The sequence below is a fragment of the Amphiprion ocellaris genome, chromosome 6, assembly GCF_022539595.1.
Source record: "Amphiprion ocellaris isolate individual 3 ecotype Okinawa chromosome 6, ASM2253959v1, whole genome shotgun sequence".
NCBI lineage: Eukaryota > Metazoa > Chordata > Actinopteri > Pomacentridae > Amphiprion > Amphiprion ocellaris.
Window position 1 is genome coordinate 9,941,175 of NC_072771.1, and position 27,308 is coordinate 9,968,482.

Genomic DNA, 27,308 nt, shown 5'->3' on the forward strand with positions numbered 1-27,308 from the left:
GTGAAGGGCCCTCCATAGGAAAAGCTGGCGTTTGGGCCATAACACCAGCTACTGGATGTTTCCCTGCGGCTCCTCATCCCGGGTCGAATTTTGCGGCAGGAAACGCACCCCGCGTCTCCTCGATCCATCATCACGGCGGGAACGCCATCCAGGGCTTGGGCTCCTGTTCTGCGGAGGTCTGTATGCCGGGACGTCCCGCTGAAACCCACGCGGTGAGTCATTATCCAGTGGGGAACTAGAGCTGCGCTCCGGTGAGCGGCCCTGTCTCCTGTCACGAGCCCCCCTAGACTGACACCCGGTTTCTCCACAGGTGCAACCGCAATGTCCATTATAAGTGACAAATGTGCGCCTGTTATCTTCCACACAGTCCTTTCTCAGTCTCTTATTCTCTTCATACATCTTTGCCATCTCCATCTTCATATCGCGCATGTCCTGGTTCAACTTATCCACAGCTTTCTGCAAACTGTCAGCGGAAGAAACAGCGCGCACCACGGGACCATCCGACGTATGAGGATTCAACATGAAGTTACTCACACTGTCTCTCTGTAGAGCCTCGCGTGCATTCTCGCACCTCTCTGCAATAGTCAGCGCCTCTTCAAGGTCCGTGGCGCCCTGCTCCAAACACTTAGCCTTCAGGGTTGGGTCCAAACCGGCCAGAAAGCGTCGGAATTTCTCCTCTCGACGCGCCACGACCCCGTAGTCCGGAAAGGCTTCCAGCACTAAGCGACTCACATCAGCAGCGTACACTTCCAGGCTCTCACCAGCCGCGCGGGGACGGGCAGACAGACTGGCTCTGAAGCGGTCCATAAACTGCCTCTGGCCGAAAGCACTCCCGAGTCTCTCTTTAACAGCTGGGAAATCACGTTTCACCCGATCGGGGAGGCTATCCCACAGAAGAAAAGCAGATTTGCTCAAACGTGTAGGCAGAATCCGGACCAGTTCATCGTCACAGTTTTTACCGCCTCCGAGGGCTGCCTGGACCGCCACTTCCAACTGTCGCACCCAGGCGAGAAAACTCTGACTCCCATCACCGGCAAAAGGCGGTGGCAGATCCACTTTCAATTTGTTGAGAGGTAAGTGCTCATCAAAAAGTCCATCAGAGACTGCAAATGGGTTATTCTCGTTCTTCCACATGTTGTCGGTTCGTCTCGCAACTCTAAAAGCAGCCTCTAGCTAAACTTGTGCAGCTACGTGAAGAAAATATCACCCACAAAAAACTGTAGGCTAAACGACGTGGGCACGAAACACCGCTGCCACCAATGTAACCGAGCGGTTTGACTTGTAGTTGATGGTAAAATAGGAATAATCCGACGAGAGACAGAATTGTGACTGCAGCCGTATACCTGGCGCCTTTTCCCTCTTTTTATTTTCGAAATCCAAAACATAACAGCGGAAAACCCCTGACTGCCGTAAAACCTCTCTGACTGTCGTAACTACCGGAGGACTGATAGGCAAATACTTTTACTGTATGTTACAATACTGTTTGTCGGACTGTTGAACAACGCAGTCAGTGTTCTGATCTTTGTTCAGTCTGGCTAGTTATCTTCTTGTGCTAACAGTATTTCCCTGCTCCATGGTTCTGAATTCCCACCTGCCTGCTGTTCCCTCTCTAGTATCTTCCGTCTGTCTCCTGTCGTCTGTCTGGATCAACCCTGGATCTCCGATCATTCATCATCTCCGCCCGCCTTACTTACTTCTCTCTGCTTCCTCTCAGTCAGTTGGCAGTTACGTTCCCTGCTCAGTCTTCCTCACCCAGTCTAGTTTACTGTTGTATAGTTTATCGCTAGGTTTGTAGTCTGCCGTGTTGGCAGTTACTGTGATTGAGTGTATTTCTGATTGGTGCTTGCTGGCTGCTTTCAGCTATTTAGAGAGCCGATCTCTATAAATCTAGACATAAGTATTTCTTAGTGGATCTCCTGGTAATTGTAGTTGCGTCGTTTTGGTGTTTGGTTCCTCTGTAGTCCGTAATGTTACTGTTTAACTTTCCTGACTCTGTCGTACTGTTTGTTTCCGCTGTATGTTGATTGTAGTCTGGTATTTCTAAAGTGCCCTGCCAGTCCTTTAAGGGGCTCTCTAGTTCTCTGGCGGTTCTGCTTCTCAGTCCGTATTGTCTGTAATCGGTATGTTCTGTAAATAAATCTTTGTGTTTAAATTCCTGTTTTCTGTGTCTTTGTTACCTGCACGTGAGTCTCAGCATTGGAAATGGAACACTTACCGGTAGAGTTTGACTCTGCTTATGAATACTAATGTTGTTAGCAGCGTTGTTGGTAAGCAGCAGAAACTGGCAAATGTGGGCGTGCAGACAGTCCTGGACTCTGTGTTAGTCTGGCCAATCGCTGCTATCTGGCTCTGCCCTCTTTCAATCTTTTTTTTCTTCTCTGGCTCCAAAAATCCAAGATGTCAACCAAGAAGTAGTACAATCCTTGCTTTATTTTCACCATAGCTACATCCATCTTTCTTCTACAGTTTATGGCAGTGGTTGTCAACCTTTTTTCAGTGATGTATCACCTGTGAATCTTTTTTTTTCTTTCATGTACTCCCTAACCAAGACAAAGCATTTTTGGTTGGAAAACGAGATAAAGATGTAAAATACACCACTATCATCAATTGTATAACCGTACAAAATATTGCCAAACTATTGCTTATTTGTAGTGGTCTTTCTTGAACTATTTAGAAACATAAAAATAGCTAAATACTTGTTAAAAATAATTCATTCAATTACAAAGAAAGATTTCTACACAGAAGCCATCAACTAAAAGTGCCCTCTTTTGGGAATATTGAGATTTGCTCTTCATCTGAATTCATGAACTTAATTAAAAATATTTCTTCACACAAAAAGACATCTTTAACATCAATATTTATGGAAAATGTTCACAAAATCTGTCAACACTGACTATTACATTACAGCATTCAAATGAGTTCTTTTCCATGGACATTTTAGTGAGAACCCTGAGCTTGTGCTTCATTGAGGATCTTTGGCAAACGTGGTGGCAGGGAGGCAACTGCTGTGATCAAGCTCTGTTCCAGGTACAGTCTGGTTCTTTGCTTGGATTTGCTCACAGTCATTGCAGAGAATGAGGTCTTGCATTATATGTGGAGGCAAAGGGTAATAGCTGCTCCAAAGCTTTCTGCCCCAGGTCATGGTGCTCCTGCTTCACAAACACCCAGAACTGTGTGAGTGTAGAGGTGAAAAACCTCATCTGGAAACCATGGTCAGATGGCACTTCCAGGAGTTTTTCCTGATAAGTTTCAGGTAGCTTGCTTCTGTTTGCTTCAGACAATAGAAATGTATTTCTCACTCAATCCAGCTGTGCGTACTTCTCCTCTATGTCAGGAAAATAGGAATGAATATCTTGAATCAAGATGGTCTATGAATGACTTGACTGGAGCTCTGTCCACATCCTCACCTCAGAGAAAATCATCCACTTCAGGACAGCCTGTGAAATTTTCTTGTGCACAGGCCGTTTTCCACAGCTCAGCTTTCTTCTGAAAAACACCCACCTTGTCATAAAGGTTTAAAAAGTTGGTGTCTGGAGCGCCCAGATAGCTCAACTGGTTGAACGGGTGACCCATGAACAGTGGCTATAATCCCCGATACAGTAGCCATGGTTCAATTCCAGCTCCTGGCCCTTTACTGCATGTCCTTCCCCTACTCTACTCCCCACATTTCCTGTCTGTCTCTCCACTGTCTACTACAAATAAAGGCTAAAAAAGCCCAAAAATATTTCTTTAAAAAAAAAAAGTTGGTGTCCCTGTAGCTACATATTCAGTTTGCTGAATATCTGCCAGATAACACAGCTTAGCAAGCCAGTCTGTGTCCTGGAACAAGGTGGCGTGGGGGGAATGATGCTCAATCAGAAAGGTGTGTACCTCGCATCATATTTCCAATAGCTGGTTTTGTATTTTTACTTGGGAGAGCCAATGCACTTCTGTGTGCAGCAGCAGTTGTGTGTTCAGCTCTCCCATTTTCACAGAGGTGACAAAACAGGCATGCACTCAATGGCCTTTACTTTATGAGGTTGATCACTTTGACGCTGTTGTTTAAAATGTCATGTAACACATGGCTACTTTTCCTAGACGCCAGTGCCTCCCTGTGTATAACACAGTGAGTCCACTTGTAGCACTAACTTCTGTGGCATGAACTGGGAGCTTAAAGAAGCCTTTAAAGCTTTGGAGCCACAACTGAAGGCACATCTGGAAGACTAGCAGATCCAATTCAAGTTTAACCGCCAAATGCCCCACATTTCAGGGGAGCCTGGGAAAGGGAGATTTGTTTGATTAAAAATGATTTGTAGGTGACTGTTGGTAGTGAGGTTGTCTCTCAAGATGCTCTATCCATGGTGTTGGCTGTAGTGTTAGGGATCATGATCTCAAAACCTTTTGGCTATACATGAACTGTTCTAGCCGATCTTGATCCCACTACTCCCTGGGGGGTGGATCAGTGACCATCTGGGGTTGTTTTAGTATGGGTGGAACAGGGCAAATGCGATTGTGTGAAGGGGGAATGAACCAGGTCATGCGCAGGACTACTCTTGAAAATGGTCTTCTTCCATCAGCTGGAAAATTATTTCCTGCCTCTAATGACTGGATTTTCCAACAAGACAATGCCCCTTGCCACATGGCAAGGTTAGTTAAAGCCTGATTGGAGAGCCAGAACATTGGAACCATGCCTTTGCCTGCTCAATCTAAATCCAATTGAAAACCTGTGGAAAATCATCAAATGCAAAATGGAGAACCACAAGCCCAAAAGCAAAGCAAATTTGTTTGGATTTGTGCAACAGGAATGGTCTGCTGTGACAGCAGAACAATGTCAGAAGCTGTGGAGAGCATGCCAGACGCATGGCTGCAGTCATCAGAAATAATGGTTATGCAATCAAGTACTAACTCCCATGTATCATGTGACTAAAACAGACAGAAAAGAAACATGGAATGTCTAAAAGCCCTGTTTTTGGCAGTACGGTGCCATAGCTATTGATGTAAGAGCTGAAGGGATTTTGGTTATTATCAAGAAAACCATGGAAAATGGCTGGATGTCAGCTCTTAAATAAACTCTTATGAGCTATTTTTGTTGTCATTATATTTGTCCAAACAAATGTACCTTACCAGGCATTAAAATTAATAAGAATTTGAAGAAAATGTTATAAAATTATAATTGCTATGATTAATGCTCTTTATGATTTCAAACTACTGTATAACTGTGTGACTGTGAACTCATATAACCCAATGTACCCAGTAAATTTCCATGATCTAACTTTGACCTTGAAAAATGTAACAAGTTGATCCTGCAAGCAGCCAGCTGAAACTGGCTGCTCAGAAACTGATAATACCAATGTAACTTGTTTATGTGCCTGCTTAAAAACTAAACTGTTTCCACCTATTGCCAGTCAGTCGTTCAGACTCTGCTCTGTTCAAGTGATTCCTTGCGCAAGTAAAACTTTGCTTTGACTCAAGAGACGACTCTGAGTATTTATTTGGAGAAGTCAGGGCTCCGCTGAAGAATTTTCCTGACAGAAAACAAGCGTGGTCTAATAATTTTTTCCAAGACTGTGATTATATATGTATTCTTTTATAGTTTTGATGTCTTCAGTATTAATCTACAATGTACAAAATAATTTAATAAAAACCACTGAACGAGAAGGGGTGTCCAAACTTTTGACTGGTAATGTAGATATACAGAATTCAAATTAAGGGACTCAAATTCAGATATTTATTATTTATTACATTTTTTCGGGTTGAGCAATTGAAATTCAAATATAAATTATTTAGATTCACTTTCTAGTGGCACATAATTCTGTCCATAGATATGTAACTAAGAGTTGGCCTTGTCAGGGCAGCTTCAGGGACACCTGAAAGAAAGCTAGAAAGTCTTTAGAGTTTTTGAGCGGCTAATAGTGAGACAGGATTTACTGTGGAACGGAAAACTGCTTCTGTGCCTGGCTAGGTAAAGATTTGGATCTCAACAGTGTGAAAAGAGCTGAAACAGCATTAACGTGAAGAGCGAAACAATCACACTACTGAGCCTAGCTTATTTGCCTTTGGTCGATCCGGGCTTCCGTCGTGTTGTCATTTATACCCGGAAAAAGTCCCTTATCCATGTGACGTCAGTCGGTGCCCTAAAAAATGGCGGAGTCGGAGGAGGAGGTGGACGTCTTGGTCCAAAGAGTTGTCAAAGACATCACTAACGCATTCAAGAGGAATCCCAACATGTGAGTATGGTTGACTGTGAATGGAGCAGAAAGACTGCAGCGTTACTTTTCACATCCAGAGAAACCGAAGCCAAGCAACGCTACAAAGCAAAATTTCGGCTTGGGCTGGGACTATTACCTGGAAACCGGAGCGTCCAGAGAAAGTTTATGCCTTAGCCAGCTAGCTTAGCTGTTTGTTTCTTAAAATTTCTAGTAAAAGGTAAGGTTTCAAAGAGACATTTGGAGAATACCAAATCTTTGTTAAATATTCAAAACATAGGAAATCGGCCTGTTGTTTCGTTCACTTTCCTCACTAACATTTTAACATGGTAAACAGGATAGCTGTTATAACCAGACATGCTGCACCGGCCAGTAACGTTAGCTCAATATTTTTGGGATTATTTTATTTTGGCACATATGAGAACGTTTCAATTTGAAATCTTGGTAGCTATTATTACGCAGGGTTACCGTGTTTTTAGAAACACAGGCTGTCAGATGGAGCCCTGCGCTCACCCGTTAGCTTTGCAACTACATAAATGTAAATTCCAACTTCAACAGTACTTAAAGCTGTAAATGTTCATCTGTGGAGAGCAGGGCAAAAACGTAGTAGCTGGACTGTTGTCAGACGTGGAATACACAACATTGCCTTTTCATCAGTCTGTTAAAGTGATACCTTTCGGTCATTTAGTCATTGGTTACTATTATGCTAATGTTCTTTACACCTTAGTGGACAGAACGTCAAGTAATATGAATGCACAGTAACACACAAATAAACAAAAGATCAAATAAAAATTCTACATAAATAATCACAAATAATCGATAACATCAATGTTGTTCAGGGTTGCAGGGTTTTTTAAAATGTTTTTTCTTTTTAACTTCAGTTCATTAGAACATATGTTTTTCTTAAGTATCAACATGTAATTGTTGCATCATGATGCCTGTTATTTTTGACTCCAGTCATTGGTTAGCTGCAGTCAGCGATAGAATTTTAGACAATAACGGTGGTGTCCAGCTCAGTTACATGTAAATGTTTCCAACAACCCAACACTGCAATAGTCTGGGAATTCTTAAAATGATTGCAGAACAAAAATGTGGTTTGTAAACTGTGCAGATGGCACACCACAGCCGCAGAGCTGCCAGATGATGAACACTGCATGAGAATCACACAGGCTCTTTACATCTGTTTTCTTCACTCCTGCTCTCTATGCTCACAATTACCAGTAAAGCTGTTCTAATGTACATATTTTTCTGTTTCTGCCATCAGACAACAGAACTGGTATGAGATACCGATTGAAACACAGCTTATAAAGGCTACATGTTGACATTAAAATACAAAATTTATAAGCTTGACATTGTCTGAAGAAATCACTGTACACAGGAAGTAGTCACAATTTTGATGCTGATCTGATATTTGGGACCAAAGGCGTACAATTTTAATTGATCGAAAAGAATTGTACAAGCTGTCTAAGACAGCATGAAACAGCACAGAAAACATGAAAGTGTCATCCAGACATCAATAACATCAACTCAGCTTAATTTGCATAACAATGTATACATAATGCACTTGATCCAGTGTGTTTTACACAGTAAATTAACAGATACAGACTCAGTTTTTCCAACTCAATTTTCTTTTTAACAACTATTTTTCTATTGATTAATCTATTGACTATTTTACTGATCAGTTGATTATTCTAGACAATTTCCTACAAAAAGGGGATATAACCATTTTGTTTAAGTTCATTTCAGTTTAAGTGCCATGACATGCAGTCATGGCACAGGGCAGCATGGAAATAAAGATTTGCATATCAGAGTGTAAATCTGTAGACTCCAACGTAATAATGATTTAAAAAAAGACAACAAATAGAGGCTTTTTTTTTAGGTCAGAGTTGCAACCCCTGAAAGAAATCCAAATTTCTATCAAACCCCTTAACAAACTGAACATTTTACTTTGTATTTTAGCCCCATAGCAAAGCAGTGACTGGTTGTTTTTTGCTCCTGTCACAGTTTCACTGACTGCAATTTAAAGTACTGCACGTCTTTAAAAACAGCACAGCTATGGCAAGAAGTGTAGAGAACATAAAAATCTCTGTGGTGCTGTATGATAAACTTATACTACCATGAATCATTAAATAAACAATCTAATTTCTTTTTTTTATCTAGCTGAGATTGTTGCCGCAATCTCCAAACTGCTCTGAGACAGGATAAAGAAATTGAGTTTTGCCAAAACAGAGTTGCAGGTGGATATGAGGGCATGGTTGGCTTTGTCTGATTGATTTAGTGGTACATTACAATAGTGAATGGACTAGGACTCAATGAATTTTTGCATGTGATTTATCAAAAGGGAGCAGTGTACTAGTTAAATGCTACCTAAATTCTGTGGCATGAATAATGACTGAAATCTATTCTTATCCAGCTGCAAAAAATGTCCCGCTTTTTGAGTTTTCATGTCTTAAACATAGTTATTGAGGTGAGGGAATTTGTTGTGGTAATTCTTGTCTCGGAGGACGTAGATCTGTGCATATTTTTATGCAGCTTGTCTACCTGACAGAAATATGTAGTGAATTATTGTAAATGAGAATTAGACTGCTTGTGTATTTCAGCCCACAGAGGCCCTAAATAGCTATTACAAGCATTCTGCTAATCGTGTTGTTGCCCTTGCAGAAGCACAGTGTTGTGAAACAAGGTGCAAGTGTAGTAGAAGTATGACCTGCACAGAAAAACACTTGTAAGCCTGATGTTGGGAAAAAGTCACCAAACTTTGCAAGCAGTTTTTATCAGATTTGACTGGGGATTGTAGACATGCAATTTCTATGTACTGCTGACCACTTGAATTGCACTTTTGGACAGATACATGTTTGTTATGAATCAGAGAGTAGTTGCAAAAAATGTAGACATGACAATGAATTATAACTTATTTATCAAAACTGATTTGATTAGAATCTGAAATTGATGTTAAAAAGTTGCCAGCTGAATGCTGTTTAGAGGGCAGATGGTGCTTGTGGAAAGCTGTGCTAGTTTAGAACTGTAGTGATGATCAGACTATTTACAGATGGAATAATGCTAATTTTGAGGTGATAAACTTTGTCTTTCAAGGGCTGTAGTTTATCATTACGTTTTGCAGCAGAAGCCTTCAAACAGGAGGTTGAACTGGAAAAAATGATAGGACTTACCACATGAAAACACTTGACAATAATGCAGTAAGATTATTATACTTCTTTGTGATAATATCAGAAAAATATTGTATTCTTCTGATAATATCAGAAAAATATTGCATTGTGGTATTTTTTTAATAGGTGGATGCTATTTACACAGGAGAGTCTTTATACTGAGAAATAATATCTGCAATATACCCATCTTTCATTTCTGCTCTGTTTTCTGAATGCTTTCCTTTCTTATTTGACATTATTGTTGTAAAGCTGCTGTAAGGCTGAAGACAAAAGCCAAAAAGCTTTGTGGTTTTAATGGGTGGGACAGTGTCAATGGTGGTTGAAACAGTACTGTCTTTTTGCTCACACAAGATGGTTCAGACTCAAATACTTGTGGTGAGCATCTGCATGTGCATCTGAGGAGGCCTCAAGAACAGTAAAACTCAACAAACGCTGGGCTGTGGCTGATTGACTTTCAGATACTGTAGTCTGGATTACACAGTAGGGCTAAATTATTGTTATTAAATTACTTGCCAGTTTTCTGACAGATTTAGCCATTTTACTTGTGATATAATTTTTAAAAATTCAAACTGCGGTTCTATTTTCCTTATGTAATAGTTTTAATACATGCTTGGGCACTACTACATAAGATACCATCAGAATATTAGCTGCTCTTAATTCTAATACAAGAATGAAAACTTTAATACATGAGTTGCTTCTAATTGCATAAGGCTGATTTGCTGAGTCATTTCCTCTCTGCCCCCCCACCTTTTCCATCACCCCTCTACTATTCCTTAATTACAAGCAGGAAAACTGCTAAAGATATTTAAAAATGAAAGAAATTCTAATTAGAAAATAATAGGATCTTTCTGTAGAGTATCTCTGACATTGAAGTAGGTAGGTCACTCACTTATGGCTCAGGAACAGCACTGAAATAATCTCTGCAATGCCTTTGGAAAAATTTTAAACCCTATTGGAAGTTTTCCCCCTTTATTGTTTCCCAGTATTGAATTGTAGCCAATTTTTTGTTGTTTTTTTTTTTTTTTTTTACAAGAATTTACAAAAGAAGACTTGTTCATTTTGAAGTGAAAAAAAAGATTTCTAAAAAGTAGTCAATTGAATAAAAATATACATAAAATGAATAAAATGGGTGATAGCATAAGTATTAGCCTCTCTGAAGTGACTCACCTAATCAAACAGCTAATATAAAAAAATTAATTGAGTGCAGGAAATGTGTCTCAAGTGATTGTAGTATAAAGACACCCGTTTCTGGAAAAGTCACTAAATAGTAGGGCTGAACCCCAATATTCGGTTGTTGCGGTGGTATCCGAATATTTATTATGAGATCCGACTACCGGTATTTGGATTCCCCCACACCCCCCTCGAGTCGGATGTTACGAACTAATCCGAATATTTGGATATTCGTCATTAGTCAGGGATGAATATCCGCAGCCCAGAAATTGCTATTCGGGCCAGCCCTATTAAAAAGGATGGATCAATTCCATGTGTGCTGAACACTGTACTGGTGCTGCATGCATTTGCCTTTGGCCACCGCTGATTCGTGAGCATGACTGTCATGTAAGGAGGACAGCATGATTTTGTAGAACAGAACAGTTGAAAGCTTGGGTCAGGCGCGCTGCATAACTCATACACTAAACTGCAGCCTTTCTGATTTGCTAATTGTTTTTCGGAAATTGATTAATTGTTCAACCATAAGACAGTTCTAATGGCTCTGAGACTCGGCCGTCTCCAAAGAAATCAAGATATTCCAGAGAATATGAATATACCACAAGAAAAGCAACATGATGTGTTTTCAGAATGATTTTTTATGTCCATATAAAGCAATGTAAACCCACTCTCAGTCCTCATTCTTGCTGTCTGCTCCCTTAGTGATGAGATTGGTGTGATTCCATGTCCAGAGGCCCGCTGCAACCGCAGTCCCATTGTGTTGGTGGAAAACAAGCTGGGTGTTGAGAGCTGGTGTGTCAAGTTTCTGCTGCCATATGTCCACAACAAGTTGCTGCTCTACCGCCAACGCAAACACTGGTTAGACAGGGAAGGTAACGGAATGTCTACATTAGTAAATTATTTCAGGAGGCTTACTAAATTTGTTCTCATTTAGGTTTTGTCTCTTGCGACAAATTATCTTCTGGGCCAAAACATATTTGTACAATTATTTTAAACCAAAATCATGAAGAAGATGCAGACTGTATAAATATTGCTGCAGTTTGTACAAATTTATTCGAGTTTGGTAATGTTTCCTGCAGCTGGTGCACAGTGTAGTGCTTGTTACACACAGAAGCCTCGGGTCCATGAAGTCACCTTGACAATGAAATGGATTTTAGCAGTTCTTTATACACCCTACTGCCTGTAGTTCTGTTTTATATATGTCTGTCATTATGGACAAATTATGTCCATAATGACAGATTTGAGACCAGGAAGTCCAGCCAAGATTAAATCCGATTTTATTGAAGTTTCATTTTTTTGTATTTATTAATTTAAGTTTTATGCATTTTTAGTCACACGTGAATGCTGTATCCTGGTGATATATTTTTCTTATGAATGACTGTTACTCTAAATTTTCTGGCAATCCCTGATCTCTTTTTAATCGGAGTAATTCAATATTGACAGACCTTGCCACATTTATTTTCGATTGGTTGACCAAGTGAGGCCAGTTATTGAATAAGTGGTCTGAAATGGGTCATGAGATAAATTCTTGAATGATTAAAATGCTTAGCCAAGGAGCTCCCAATTTTACCAATATACTGTTACATTGCTCCCCCAAGTAGAAAATCAGATTTGTGTTCATGTTTGTTTCAGCTTTAGTGGATATCACCTGCACTCTGTTGCTGCTCAACCCAGACTTTACCACCGCATGGAATGTCAGGTACAGGCCAGCTATACACAACAAAATAAAAAATTCTCATGAATGTCAGCTATTTATTGCCCATGCCCTTGATGGTGAACAACATCTTAATACAAAATAAGACAAAATATTCAACGCTGAACATAGTGAGACTGGAACTTTGGCTGCTTGCTATAAAACCTCTATGGATACACCTATGATCATTGCTTAACATGTGACAGTGGCCAAAGCATGCTATACTCACCTTAGCCTGTAGTCTCCTGTCTAGATCTTTTGGAAAGCACGACTCATTGTTGTTACAGAAAGGAACTGTTGCAGTGTGGGGTTCTTAACCCAGAGAAGGACCTCTACCTGGGCCAGCTGGCCCTCACCAAATTCCCCAAGAGCCCAGAGACGTGGATACACAGGTAAAAATTAACTGAAGAGCACCTTGTTCTTCTATAAACACTGTCACTTTCACAAATCCACACTAACCACAAATGTTCTAACCAATTTATTTAGAGTATACAACAGAAGTTGGTATACCTATTTGGGATGCAGACAAGGACTTTTTTGACAGTTGACTAATTTATCGCTTATTGAAACAAGTAATCAACCCTGAGGCTCATGAATTACACTGAATGTAAAACTGAACATTCTTACTGAATGGCTTCTTTAGTTTTTCATAGCTTGAATTTCTTTTAGGTATGGCTAGCTAGCAATAAAGACAGCAAAGATGTCGATTGTATGCCTTTGTAAAACTCATATTTGTGTTTATGTGGATTGCAGTGAACTGCAGATTCTGATGCTCAACTTTACTAAAATTTTGATGAAAACTCGGTTGGAACCTCACAAAAACACTCTCATGCACACCCTGAATAGCAGGCTGGTAAACAGACAAATCTGCTAAAAACAAACCGGGTTTTTTGAAGGTTCACCGCAATGACCAGTAGGCTGCACCACTGCAACCAAGTGTCTTTTTTGAATAAGAGTGTGGTTTTGCAACAGTCTGATGGCATTAAGGTAGACCTAGTAATAATGTACCAAGAATATGGTTCTTGCCGGCTTTAATTTATCAACCGGAAACTGGTCTAAGGTTGTTGACTCGATGGAGCCAAGAGTGTTGAATGTCACTAGTGAGCTTTACAACCATTGTATCTGTGTCAAGCCAAACTGCCTCGCTGTAACTGTTGTTTAAAAGACTTCCTACTCTATGCTTCAGCCCGGTGAGGGTCAACTTAAACCTGGCAGGCTACAAGGATTGCAGCACACTGTTGGTAGCCGTGATTATTGTTATTTTTGCTGTATCAGTTTTCTTCCAGTTCTTTTAAGTGGCGGTCAGCAGTGAACTTATGACCCCAGACAATCAAAAGGTGCTCCATGCTTTTATATTATCACATTACTTTGCGATACACTTCAGTCAGGTCATGCTTTCAAGGAAGAGCATTCCAAGTTGGCTTATTAAACATACAAGACAATGTCACTAAGTAGTAAACAAATAAATTAAACAAATGAATTTGTTAGCAAATAATTTGGCCATTGATTTTATTTGTTGCACCCCTAATGTTAAATTGTTTGTAATAATTTTTACTAATATTTGCATAATTTTTAAGCTAACAAGTTGGATGTTTAATCTTATAAACAACAAAAAAACCCTTCTGTAAATAATGTGTGTGCTGTAGCGTCCTCTTAGTCAAATGGTCACAGCAGTTTGATTCCAGTTGGAAAACAGTGTTTCATGTAATATTACTGTCTCCATCTGTTTTCTGTCATACTATCATCTTGTGAGCCAGTATTTTAGTGTATCCACTATAACAGACAGTGTAAAGTAATTATGATTACTGCTGCAACTGTGTTCCCTCTATTCCATAGTCGATCACTTATCTTTGTGAATTGTTTTCCATCATAAAGACACAATCAATTTGTCAGTTCCTCTGCCAGTTCTTTTCAATGTGGAACCATAAAGCAGCTAGACACAGCCCATAGGTCCAAAATGGAGAAAGTTCTGCTGTTCACAGGTCATTCTATAACCATGTTCATTCACTTAGACTCATTTGAAAATACAGCTGTGCAATTTAGTTTCAATGATCACAGGTTTGATAGAGTTTTAAAAATAAGTGATATTGCAAATGGATACTTATGTTTTTTTTATTGTACAAAGCAGTAGCTATACACTCAGTTATTGAAGTTATCTAACCTACCAGACAATGTCTTCCTGCAGACGCTGGGTGCTGCAGCAGATCCTGGATCAGTTCCTTGCTGTGAGCCACAATAAGACTCAGGAGCAGCAGGGTGAAGCAGAGCAGCCAAATGCAGACAGCAGCCGACAGCTCAGTGACCATCTGACCAGGACTCTCCACCAAGAGATGAGGGTATGCTCTGATGCTGCCTGCCGCTATCCCAGCAACTACAATGCCTGGTCCCACCGCATCTGGGTGCTGCAGCACATGGCCAAAGGCAATGGCAAAGTAAGAATCTTTATGTACATAGTATCTATATATACAGGGTGGGCCATAAGTTTCCATACATAGGAAAAATAACCATTTTATGTTGGACAACCATTTTTATTTATATAATGTGCTCTATATGATCACCGTTGTTTTGAAAACACATACTAATACATGTTTTCCACTGTTGATGAACTTGCATAAGCACAATTGAAGTTATGCTTGTAATGGCGTTGGTGATGTGTACCTTGAGATGATTTATGTCTCCTATCTTCACCTGATACACCATGGCCTTCAAGTGCCCCCAAAGATAGTGTCAAATGCATCGTCTAGGGTATCTGAAACATAAAAAAAATATATACATTATATATTTTCCTATATATGGAAACTTATGGCCCACCCTGTAGACAAGCAAGTGTTTCAGTTTACAGTTTGAGTTGTAAATTCCAAAGAACATTATTCAACAACTCACAGAGAGGTATTCTATGCACATCTTTGCAAGATGTCTAAAGGCTGCCTTCATATAAATGATCAGATAGCTCTGGGAGTCTATTGTTTGTTGCAAAAAAATCAACAATAATTTCACACTTTTAGGCCACCAAGACGCTTTACAGAACCCATATGCCTGAACCCCCAGAGCAGCCCTAAGGCGACAGTAATCAATCTGGAAATGTTATATTTAGTATTTACTAGCAGTATTCAGTTAAGTTCAAAATGCTTGATTCATCTTCTAGGCCAGTTTGAGATGAGCCAGTTTGTAAACACATGCACAAACAAATCACTTGCACACAAAAAAAAGTTTATAGGTGCAGTTATATACACAAGAATTAATGTCAGCTGCCAGTAATATTTAACACAAAGGCCCTTTATGTCAAGGCACAGTCATCTATCTATACACAAGGTAATGAGGCCACTTCATGTACTGTGCCCGTTCACAAGACACTTGCTTTAGATTAGATTGAACTTTATTGTCATTACACATGTACAAATACAGGTAACGAAATGCATTTTGGCATCTAAACGGACATGCAATAAGTAGCAAGTGCAAGATTTACAAAATGTGCAAAGATATATATATGGGGGGGAATGAGACTTGATATATCATAACCATAGAATACGTATGTTTTTTTATAAACATAATTCACTGAATATTGAGATGCTATGCACATATTTACAGATTGTAATACACAGTTGGAGGTGCGATGAACATACTATACCGATAGACATAGCATAGGGATGTATATGAATGGATATATAGACATAATATACAGATTATTGGGATGCTAGATGGATACTGTACAGGTGCAATGAACATGCTATACTAATTGGCATAAAATATGGATATAAGGATATATATGAATGTTATGGATATAATATGCAGATTATGGACAAATTATACAAGAAGATAACAGTTTAAGGTTGATATGCACATACTATACAGATTTAAGTACTATGGATTTATTATACAGATCTCTCAGAAGTGTCAAAGTAAGAGCACCAACCTGATCCTAGTCTTCTAAAAATAAATAAATAAATAAAAATCTCCCTCTCAAGTGGTCCAAGTAAACTTCTGACTTGTTCAAGTCAATAATTTTCTTCTTCAGATCCGTACTCAGCTCCTTAGACTTCTGCGTTGTAGCGTTTGTGGTTGAGTTTGAGTGTATCAAATGGGCCCTATTTAAATTCAATCACAAAAGTCAGCAGCTGTAGTCAATCATAAACACTCATGAGAAAGTTTGATGAACACTTTCTACATCACTAAAACTGATCATTCAAGTTGCTGTATATATAATTTTGACCCAGCAGACTTTGTCAGAAAAGGCCTATAATAAATATGCACAAAACCCAAAATGCATGATTGTTTTTTTCTGATAAAATGCATGTGTTTTAATGATTTGATCATAGAAAATCAAGAATTCTAGGAGTCATTGGACACTCAAGACTGCCATGATATACACTGTCTTTACAAGTATACGTACATTTTTGTTCACAACTGTATTTATGTAGTTAGCTCAAATCCTGTATATTCATAAATTTATCAAAAAATATGTACCTCTGTGATAAAACAGATGGTTTGCCAGTGTTGTGAAAAGACTGCACCATGGTACAGTTAGTCTTTTCTTGTGGTACTGCAATGCAGCTGAAATTTATTGCAATATATACCTCCAATCAAAAGTCCTATTTGTTATTTACATTCGTTTTTCTATCAGAGTAGAAATGCAGCCACCACTGCTTTTGTATTTTTTGGAGCAAGAATATTAACAGTAATGTATTTTTATTAATTATTACATTTATTACAACTTTTACGCTCCAATACAAGTTTTTCCAAATATGACTTTATGTTAAAATACATTCATTGGTTTTCTTTTTTTGTTGTGCTATTAAGAATCAGAGAATTTTTATGTTGTTGATACTGATGGTCATATTTCAGGGGTTGTAACATTCCTCTTCTATTATTGTTGAAGAAATCTATTGACCTAAAAGAAGTATAATTCTAGCTGTTAACCTTTACTGCTTGTATATTGACCATGTGCCAGTAACAAAAATAGAAACTTGATGTACTGAGTGATAAAAAAAATCAACACCCTATTGCAATCAATCTATTTAGTAAATGTTGTGAGTCCTCAATATTAGTTTTCTTTTCTTCATGGGCACTTGTGTGACCATGTTACCTGGCAGGTTTTCCATGATGAGCTGTCTTCTATGCGCCTGTGGGTGTCCATGCATGTGTCGGACCACAGTGGCTTTCACTACCGCCAGTTCCTACTCAAGGAGCTGATCACTGAGCACTACCAGACTTCAGCTTCCGCCACCATCAACGGTTCATCCCAGCACTGGTCCAGCACATTACCCAGTAGCGGTCCCCACCAGCACAGCTGCAGTCAAACTAATGGGGAGCTGTCAGGAGCAGAGGCAGCTAATGAGGATGACAGACAGCTGAGCTTCACCACAGTCCTTCAGCTTTTTCAACAAGAGATAGAACTGTGCTCAGACCTGATTCAGTCCTTTCCTGGACACGAAACGCTCTGGAGTCACAGGTGAGCCCACAGAGCTAAACGTGTTTGTCATTTTGCAGTGACGTATTATAATACTTCTCTTCAAAATGTTTAGCAAATAAATTGTGAAAGTCATTATTAGTTAAAATAGACTCATAGTACATATCTGTAGATAAACTAAAGATGCGTTTTCCTAAGGGAGCAGGAAACTTTTGAGGAACTCAAGTCCCCTACCTGTGTTTTGATCTTAACAATCAGGGTCTAAATTAAATTCTGTGGGGAAAGTGTTACCTCCCAAAAGTTCCTTCCTTAGTGAGTACAACTTCTTTTAAGGTTCAAGAACTTTCAGGCTAATATGCTTAACTGTAGAAAAGCAAATCATAAAGCACTGGAGGAACTTTTACCACTGGCAAAGTTCCTGCCCGTAAATTCGTGGGAAGTTCGAGCTCCTGGATCTTTTGGTGAAAAAGCACCTTAAATTTTTAGTATACTGTCACTTTTAGTATACATTGTACAGACATTTTACAAGTATGTCCTGCTGCCAAGAGCTTTATATTTACTGCTCTACTTTTGCTGCTGCTGTTGTAAGGTTTAATGGGTTTCCTGATTTGTAAGATTTTGCTCTTTACATTTGTGGAAAGCAGTGATGTAATCAAACTAAGTGCATTTACAAAATCATCTAAGTGCAATTCTGAGGTATTTGTACTTGATTATCTCCATGCTCCTTTTTCTTTTACTCTATACAATTGTTTACCTAAATTAAGACTTTGTAACGCACATGGCACATCATCTGTATAGTATAATGCATTATTTACTGGAAAATCTTTTTTTTCTGACAGTTGCTCAAACAGTATTTTCGAGACCCAAGTGCAAATATCTAATAGTGCAGTAAGAATATTGTAACCTGTTTCCAGCCTGTTTAAATAGGTCAAAATGTATTTGTTAATTTATATTTCCACACCTGCCAGGCGACATGTCTTCTACTTGTTGAACCAGTGGAGGAGGGAGCATCAGTGCAGTAGCAGAGGAGACAACAACTCAATTCACCTCAATGACTGTGATCCAGGCATGTCGGAGGTCAGCCCTCAGAGCTATGCAGGCCGGGAGGAGAGTGTGAATGGGCAGAACCATGCTAGTGAACCTATGGAGCTAGACAGGGTGTCCTTGCCAAACCCGCATGACAGCAAGCGACTGAAGAGAGGCGTCCTGCTGCCCGGCACCCCCACCCTGACCTCTGAGCACAGCTTCGTAAACAGTATTTTGGACAGCTGCTGTAATCCTGAGCAGAGACGCTTCGCCGTGGCATACAAGAAGTGGTTAGACACCGTTATTGGCCTGCAGTCTTGAGAGAGAGAGAACAGCTGGCCCCATCCTTTCTCAACACTCAAGTTGCCTTTAGACTTAGTTTTAGGATCAGCTTACCTTCCTATAGTACTGACTTAAGTTAATCGTACTTTAAATGCAGTGGTGACTTCAGAAACCAGTCATGGGGCAGCCTATTTACTGTTCTATCCTCTTGACAGTAGGTAGAGAGGATGAGGATCTTTTCCCTCACAAATATCTGGATTCTCTTGAGCTTCATCTGAGCCAGTTCCCTTCAGAATGGAAATCTGCCCACTGTGCGTCTGTTAGTAGATTGTTCTCTTATTTCAGGTGTTTCAATGCCGAAGATGGATTTCCCACATTTTATTTTATTGCCAGCAGGTGTTCATCTGCACTCCTTAATTTTTGTTCAAGTATTTCAGCAGAGAAATTAACTGAAGCTGCCACAGATGTAAGAACAATGTCAGAGGTGAGAGCAGAACAGATTTTACACTGTTTGACCTATTAAAATAAAATTGTTGGACAAGAGTGGACAAGACATTCTGAAATGCAGTATAAAAGAAGGAATAGGATGCAAAATGGTTTAATAAAGTGTTAGAACTTATTCCCTCCTTTTTACAAATCTAGTATCCCAGGTAGTAGCCACTCTTTAAAGAAAAGTTACATGTACAAGTGTCAGAGAAAAATGCAATTATGAAATAAAGCTATATTTTTAAAAGGGCTTTGAATAATATAACTATAATGAAGGAAAAAGTAAATTCTATAAAGTTGTTGCTATCAAAGTCAGCAAATATAGTTCAAAATAAAAAGTTATGTTTCAATTATCTGTACTTTATTATTTGCCCTCTGAATTGCAAGCAGTGTCTGGGCATCTTATGCTCCTGTCATAATTTTTCTTACTGTGGCTCATGCAATATAAAGTCCTACACCTCAATAGTAACAGCACAACCAGGGCTAGAAGTAGAGAAAACTCAGAAATGTCTTTAGTACTGTTTGACCTAATTAGAACATCAACCTACTGTGCATTTTTCACACCCTGTACATTTTGTACATTTATCGTATTGTGCAAGTATGTCTTATTTTCTTCTCGGCCTCTAATATGTTTCTTTGTTTCCTCTCTGCTCTGTTTAAGCAATCTGCAGTTTGCCTGAAAACTCTCGGAGTGCAGAAATTTCTTTTATAGGAATCTGATGCTAACAGTTTATTTCTGTAGAAACTTTAATTGATGAATTTAGAATAAAGTGATTTTTTTTGGTGAAATATCCCAATTTTAAGCATAGGTTTGGAGAATTTTCCCAATGTCACACCTGATATGTTCAAAGAATGTATAAAAAGAATCAATTTTTTAACCTAACACTAAAGGCAATAAGGTATTTTAAGTATCGGCCCTTTTAGAGCTAATTATATCAATTTGAAATTGAAAATGAATGACCATTACACTGATTATACTGTCTTTCTGACATTCTTGAAAAACTTTCTATAACCTATGTTTATGCCACTTTTGATGAATGTCTTAAAATTCAGTCAGCCTTCCTTGGTTAATAGTAGGTTTGAAGCACAGCCAGACTCTTTTTTTTTTTCTCTATGGTTTATTAGATTTCCATTCTGAAGGTGGTAACATTTCTTTTAACCATGCCATTTTCTCTTTCTCTTTTCTTTTCCTGATCCTTTGCTACTTCCCGGTTGGGTTCTATATGATTTTAGTAGTAAATCTGTTCAGTATGTTCTAACTATGTAGCTGAGTGAAATGTTACAGCAACGGAAAGCTCTGTGAACAAGTCAAACTTGGGAGTCTTACAGCCTGAAGCACTTAAATACATGTGCAGAGAAATATCAGCTTTACCACTTCAGCAGCACAGATGTTTGACGTTGAAAGACAGATCGCTGGGGAATTGAGTTCCCTAAATATTAACTGGTGCTACAAACTGATGTTACTACAACTACTTTATCTGTTACAGGTGTATAGTGTACAACAGGTCAAAATTTAAGAGCGCTATAAATTATGTAGTGATAATAATCAGTTATTGTTTTGTGTAGTGTCATTGCTAAACAACTACATGAAAAAATGCTTTTTTAAGTATCTGTTATTTTGCCCTATAACTTCCCTTAAGCATTTTATGGATAAGATGACATTACAGACTCTGTTGTTTGTTTCCCAAAAGCATCAAATCCGAGAGATTAGAAATAATCACGAGGGCTTCCTATACACTTGTTGGAGGCACCTAGAACACAAGATTTCAAGAATGTTTGGAAGTAGGGCTTCATCTTATATTTGTCCACCGCTGACATGACAATATTTTCAATAGATACATCACAGGAAGAGTGATGTAAAGTAAATTAAACACATCCTGCTGCAACTTTTTTGCTGCTTGATACAAAAAAAAAACTCCCACAGTTCTTATGTTCCACGACTAATCTAGAGATCTGTCTTATCGAACATAGTTTACACCGATTTAAGGGTTCTTGAAAACCCTGAGTTTCAAATGAACAATGTATTCACAAGGCAGAGTTTGCATAGACGTGTAGTTTTCACATGTGCAGTGCAAAATGATTGACAGGAAAGAAGAACAGCAGAAAAACACTGAGAAGATTTGGTTGCAAAAAAAAATGCAACTGTGGTGTATGGCAATGTTTTGGCCACATAAAGAATGAAAAACGGACAAAATATTCCAACGATTGTCCAATTGATCTGACAGTTTCTGACATCAGTCGTCATCTATCCTCAATATGACATGTACATTTTGTTGAAATTTAAAGGAACCAGCACTCTTCAATTCTAGGATTAATGTGAGAGTAAAATCTGACTTGAGCAGGAACGGAATTCATCAAGATTTACTTTCTTAAACATCCACCTGGTGAAATGTTTTACTGAAGGCAGCAAGTTGAACGCTATAGCCTGTTTATTGCACAAGTTTTGTTTTCGCACTGAAAAATTCCAAGTATAAAACACTTCTTTGAACACTTTAACACTTGTTTTGTGATGGATGTATTTTTAATAGATAAAAGGGCTTATAGCCAGTTTGTGTAAAATGTTTTTTAGCCCATTTCAGCACAGTAATCATCTGGTCTTAATGCACATATTCATACTTACGCGCAGTAGAAATTTAAGAGTCTACTTTCACATAGAAGACAGTTATGACTCTCAAGATCAATCATTTTTGGGTTAACTGACCGCTAGCTAGGTATCAGTAGACCCAGCTGCTTTGTCATTACTACATAAAAATAGAGGTAACAACAGTAGGGTTACAATTCACATCATGTCTTTGTTAAGGAATAATTTGGAGCACTCCTTTGAAGTCGTTACTTGCTGAATCTGCACAGTCCATCCCGTCAGTTATACAAGCGCATCTCATATAAATAGAACATGGTGGAAAAGGTTCAATATTTTCATCAGACATTGCTCAAAGTGAAAAACATATATACTCTAGGATCAGTACACATAAAATCAATCTCATAATATTCAAAGGATCAACACAGATCAATTATAAAAAGATTAAAGGATTTATAATTGCAAAAATACCCAAATTCTGAAAAGTTCTTCAGTAGACAGAAGCATGTAGTGCTCCAAACTCTGCTTGTAGCCAGCTGCGCTGATTTTGGACCTGATTATTCATGGTGACCAACAACAGCAGATGACATGGCACCAAGATCATCACTGACTGGCAACGTCTCACTGGACTGAAAGCATCTTTGATCCTGTGGCTCTCCACTCTTCCTCCAAACTCTGGGACCTTCATTTCCAAAAGAAATGCAAAATTTACTTTACACCTGAAAAGAGGACTTGGGATCACTTAGCAACACTCCAGTTCTTTCTCTGCTTAACCCAGGTAAGATGCTTCTGATGTTGTTTGGTGTTCAGGATTGACTTTACAATAAGAAGAGGACACTTGTAGCCCATTTCCCGGACTCGTCTGTTATGGTAGCTCTGGATGCGCTGGTCCCAGCTTCAGTTTGCTGCTTGTCAATCTCTTCCACATTCTGGAATCTGCTTTTCTTGACTATCCTGTCAGGTCTGCAGTCATCCCTTTTATTTGTGCATCTTCTCCTACCACACTTTTTTACTTCCAGTTATCTTCCATTAATATATGAACAGCCAGCCCTTTCAGCAATGTACTTCTGAGTTTTACCCTCCTTGTGAAGGGTGTCAGTGATTGTCTTCTGGACAGCTGTCAAGTCAGCAGTCTGTACTGAACCAGACTGAGAAGTTAAAGGCTGTTTGCAGATATTGTCAGTTAATTAGCTGATTAGACCACTTGTATGTAGGTGTACTTGATTGACATCTCTGTGGCCCTCTTTGCAGTATTCTTATATTTTGCGATATATTTTGGAGGGGGTGGGTATGAGCTGCAAGCTGTTCTCATCAAAGTTAAAACAAATGAAAATTTCAAATGTTTAAGTCTATGTGTTCTGAGTTTACTATATGCATATATAAAAAAATCACTTTGAGCAATGTCTTGTGAAAAATGTAGAACTTTTTCCACCATATTCTAATTTTATGAGATATAATTGCATAGAAAGTGAAAATAGTAGCTCCTCCTGCTATAGTGTCCTCTCTACTGACAAAAGAAATAAGAATGGTATTCTTAAATTTGTGTCTAACAGATCTGTCTGACCTATATTCCTCAAAAAATATAATGGCCTGCAGTTTGAAGAGACTTCATCTTTTCTCCAAGGATGTTATGGAATGTTGTTCCCAGTTTTTCAGGGCACAAAAGTATTCACACTGTATGCTATGTGGTCACATGTATTCCTTATCACATCACAAATGTGGCAGGAACATAAATGTTGGGTCTTTGATGCAGTTTGGGTGTTGTCACCTCCGTATACAGTGGTTTGAGATTAAAAGGAAATTTTTATCTGAGTGGCCACTGTGTGCACAGGCTGTGTAGACAAAAACTTCGTGGCTCCCTATTACTCGATCTTCATGTGCTTCCATATAACTCGTAGCTTCTTTTATATCCTTCAGCGTAAGAGTTGTGAAGTCTGATGCGTTGTCACCTTGAATCGCTGTATAAATGGTCATAGATAATCTTGAAGTTAGTATTTTTATTTTATGTATACATCAGGAATAGGTGCGTATCAGAACTGTATTGTGGGGGTATTTTAACATTCTTGCACATGAGATTTGAATACAAGACTATGCAGAAATGTTTTTAAAGGTTCAACATGCTTTTAAAAACAGTAATGTAGCATCTGGTTTTTTTTGTTTGTTTTTTTTTTTAAATTATTATTCATTTGACTTCAGGGGAGGCTGTGCTCCTAATGAATATCTCCCATTATCTCATCGGTTTTCTTATTTATAGAATGAAAGTATTATATCTTCACTTTCAGTGTTTCATGGTCTGCTTACTAAGAAAATAAAGCTTGTCTGTTCATACCTACTTCATGCTGTGATTGGTCAGCAGTGTAAAGGTGAGATAGAGGCCAGGGTTCGACTTTTCCTCTCAGCTCAATTTTTCCTCATTCTTTGTACAGCTATTTGTATTATGCAACATTGGCCATAGTATAGTTGTTTTTTTTTCCATGGAACACTGTCTGAAAAGGTTTGCCCTATTATTTTCATATTTCACTCATAGTGTGCCCGCTCTTCTTACCATGCATTCTCTGACATGGGATTTCCTTGGGCAATATAACCTCAATTACTGTAGCTATTTTGATGACACTTCATTCAGTTATTGGAGCCTGACATACATCAGTACCATCACTGCATACTGCAGTATCATTTAAATGCTAAATGTTTCAAAATTGTAGCACCCAACAGTAATTTCATTGCTTTTTAGTTGAACAGTAAAGTATGGAGTCCTGAGAGACGTGATTGCATGTATGATGAATGGGGTTATAAAATAAAATATATAAGCTCAGTGGCTTTGAATGGCATTCAAGAAAAAAAAACTACAAAACTGCTAGATGTAACTTTGCTAAAAAACAAAAAACATGACGATAGTCCAGATGGATATGAAAGTATATTTTTTGGTCAGATGAGACCAAAATACATATGTTGGGCACAGATGGGGTCCAGCATGTTTGGCATGAACCTGACCAGGGCCACCACAATGAATATGATATGGGGCATGACATGGGGGTGCATGAGTGTAAAAGGTAAGATAACATTTATAGATGGCACAACGAAAGCCTGTGGATATACCAAATACTGTCTGACAAGATGAGCCACAGTCTGCAGCAGCTTGACAGAGGATGAATATTCCAGCATAACCACACAAAGCACACTGCCAAAATTGCACAAGAGTTTCAGGTTCAGGTAAATCGCCTGATTTAAATCCAATGGAGCACATTTGGACTATTTTAAAAAGAAAGGCAGTGTAACACAACAGTGGTTATCCAAAGTTGTTTAAATCAATCCAACTGGACTTTAAGAAGGTTCCTTGAAGACGTTTCACCTCTCATCCAAGAGGCTTCTTCAGTTCTGGTGGTGGTTGATGTTGCCTCAGCTTTTAACCCCTGTGAGGTGTGGTCAGTGTTATTCACATTCCGACGACCATTGAATGAGAAACTACACGGACACAACAGTGGTTAATACTGGTTTTGTATTCTTGATCACAGTTAATGTGATGAATATCTCCCCAGTTATTGTAAAGATTATTTTTTACAGTAAATGTCAAGAGCTTCACTTCCTTATCTAATTTCCATGTCTTTGCTGTGTTATACTGTCAATAAAATTATTGGATCCCATTTGTCAGATGCCTGATCAGCAATATATTCAGTTCAGTTCAATTTTATTTATATAGTTCCAATTACAGGTCAAATTGTCTCAAGACGCTTTACAGGACCCACATGCCTTAACCCCTGGAGCAAGCTCTAAAGCAACAGTGTTAAGGAAAACACCCTTTTAACAGGGAAAAAATCCTTGAGCAGAACCTGGCTCTTTATGTGGGGGGACCCATCTGCTGCTGGCCAGGTGGGTTGAGAGGGACAGAAGAGGTAGAGAGGAAGAGGTAGAGGGGTGGAGAAGGGGGTGGGGAACAAGGAATGTATAACACACAATCGGATACATGTATGGTAAGATAGATGATACATACAAAGTACAGGCTAGCATTGAGATTGATTCATAGTTTACTGTTATGATGTACGGCTCTGGCATTAAATATACTACATATATAGCTGGTAGTAAAATTCAAGCAGGTAGATGAGTATATCAAGTATATCTGACTTCAAATTCAATTCAAAGAAAATCACTGAAACTATAAGCAGACTGCTACAATAAGCTGTAATGCTAACTACATTTTCTCACTCGTACATGGCCATTGTGAAGGAAAAATGACTCTCCTCTTTCTAAGGTCATAACGGTCTTCAGACAGGCAGACATTGTAGGAGGAAGATGTGCCAGAACTCTCTGCTCTGGTCAAGATTAAATATTGTCTATTCTGACATGACTAAACAGACTAGTTATCTCCACAATGGTCTGTAATCTAAAGCTGACCTTCTCCTGACTACAATATATACCCAAAGATCAGAGAGAATCCTCAGAACTGATGCTGGCTCTGCTTGTACGCACTGCTGCTCTGCTTGCGTCACTTCAAATGTTGGTAAACCTTACTCACAACCTAAGTCCTCTGAGTCTCCAGTGTGTTTCTCTGTGTCTGTCTACTCATCTTTTCTCCACTGCTGAACTTCCACACCAGCCATTTGTGTAAACAGAAAATGGCAAAATGACAGCATCAAATGCTGCACGGTATAAGCATCCTCCTGGTGTTTGTTGATAGTTTACACCAGCAGGAACTAGTTAACCCTAAGATGTTTCACAGACTGCAATAGCTTAATACATGTGAGATCACAATAATGGCACGGATAGCTGTAACCATTCTGCCAAAATAAAAATCCACTTATTATGGTATTCCATTATAATTGCAGGTTCCAATATGGGTCATTTGAAGTAATGCTTTGCTGCAGACTTTGTTTTAATGCTGGAGGTCTTTGACAAAGTACAAGGTAAGTATTCAGTTTAGAAAGAAAATTTTGAAGAAAATTGAAGCTTATACAAGTAGGCTACCCTTTCAATTTTCATTAGAGCAACCTTTTCTGACAAGAATGCGTTGTCTCGAGTTGGTAAATTGGATTGTTGCACTCATTCGGGATGAACGAGTATAGAGGTTGCATATTTCTTATATCACATTCACACTCAAAGTGATTTGAACTGACTGTAACTTTAAATGCTATACACCAGCACTTTAAAAGCTGAGCGGTGTGGTGATGATTCTTAATCTAAAGGGTTCAAAAATAGATATATTTTTAAAATTCTGCCAGTGTGAATGTGAAAACACCATTTGTGCAATGTATATTTTAGAAACACCATGTCATGTTGTGATGCACCATGTTCACTCCACCAATGTCTCCAGCAATTTTCATGG

General features: G+C 38.8%; 1 protein-coding gene across 1 annotated transcript; it reads left to right on the plus strand.

The window, feature by feature from the left end:
• Nucleotides 1–6,085: 6,085 nt before the first annotated feature.
• On the plus strand, nt 6,086–24,323 carry ptar1 (protein prenyltransferase alpha subunit repeat containing 1). The gene is made up of 7 exons (XM_023286583.3): nt 6,086–6,206; nt 11,222–11,391; nt 12,152–12,218; nt 12,500–12,604; nt 14,398–14,644; nt 17,303–17,661; nt 18,588–24,323. The coding sequence occupies exons 1-7, from the start codon at nt 6,121–6,123 to the stop codon at nt 18,964–18,966; spliced, it is 1,413 nt and encodes a 470-aa protein (XP_023142351.1). The 5' UTR covers nt 6,086–6,120; the 3' UTR covers nt 18,967–24,323.
• Nucleotides 24,324–27,308: the final 2,985 nt, after the last annotated feature.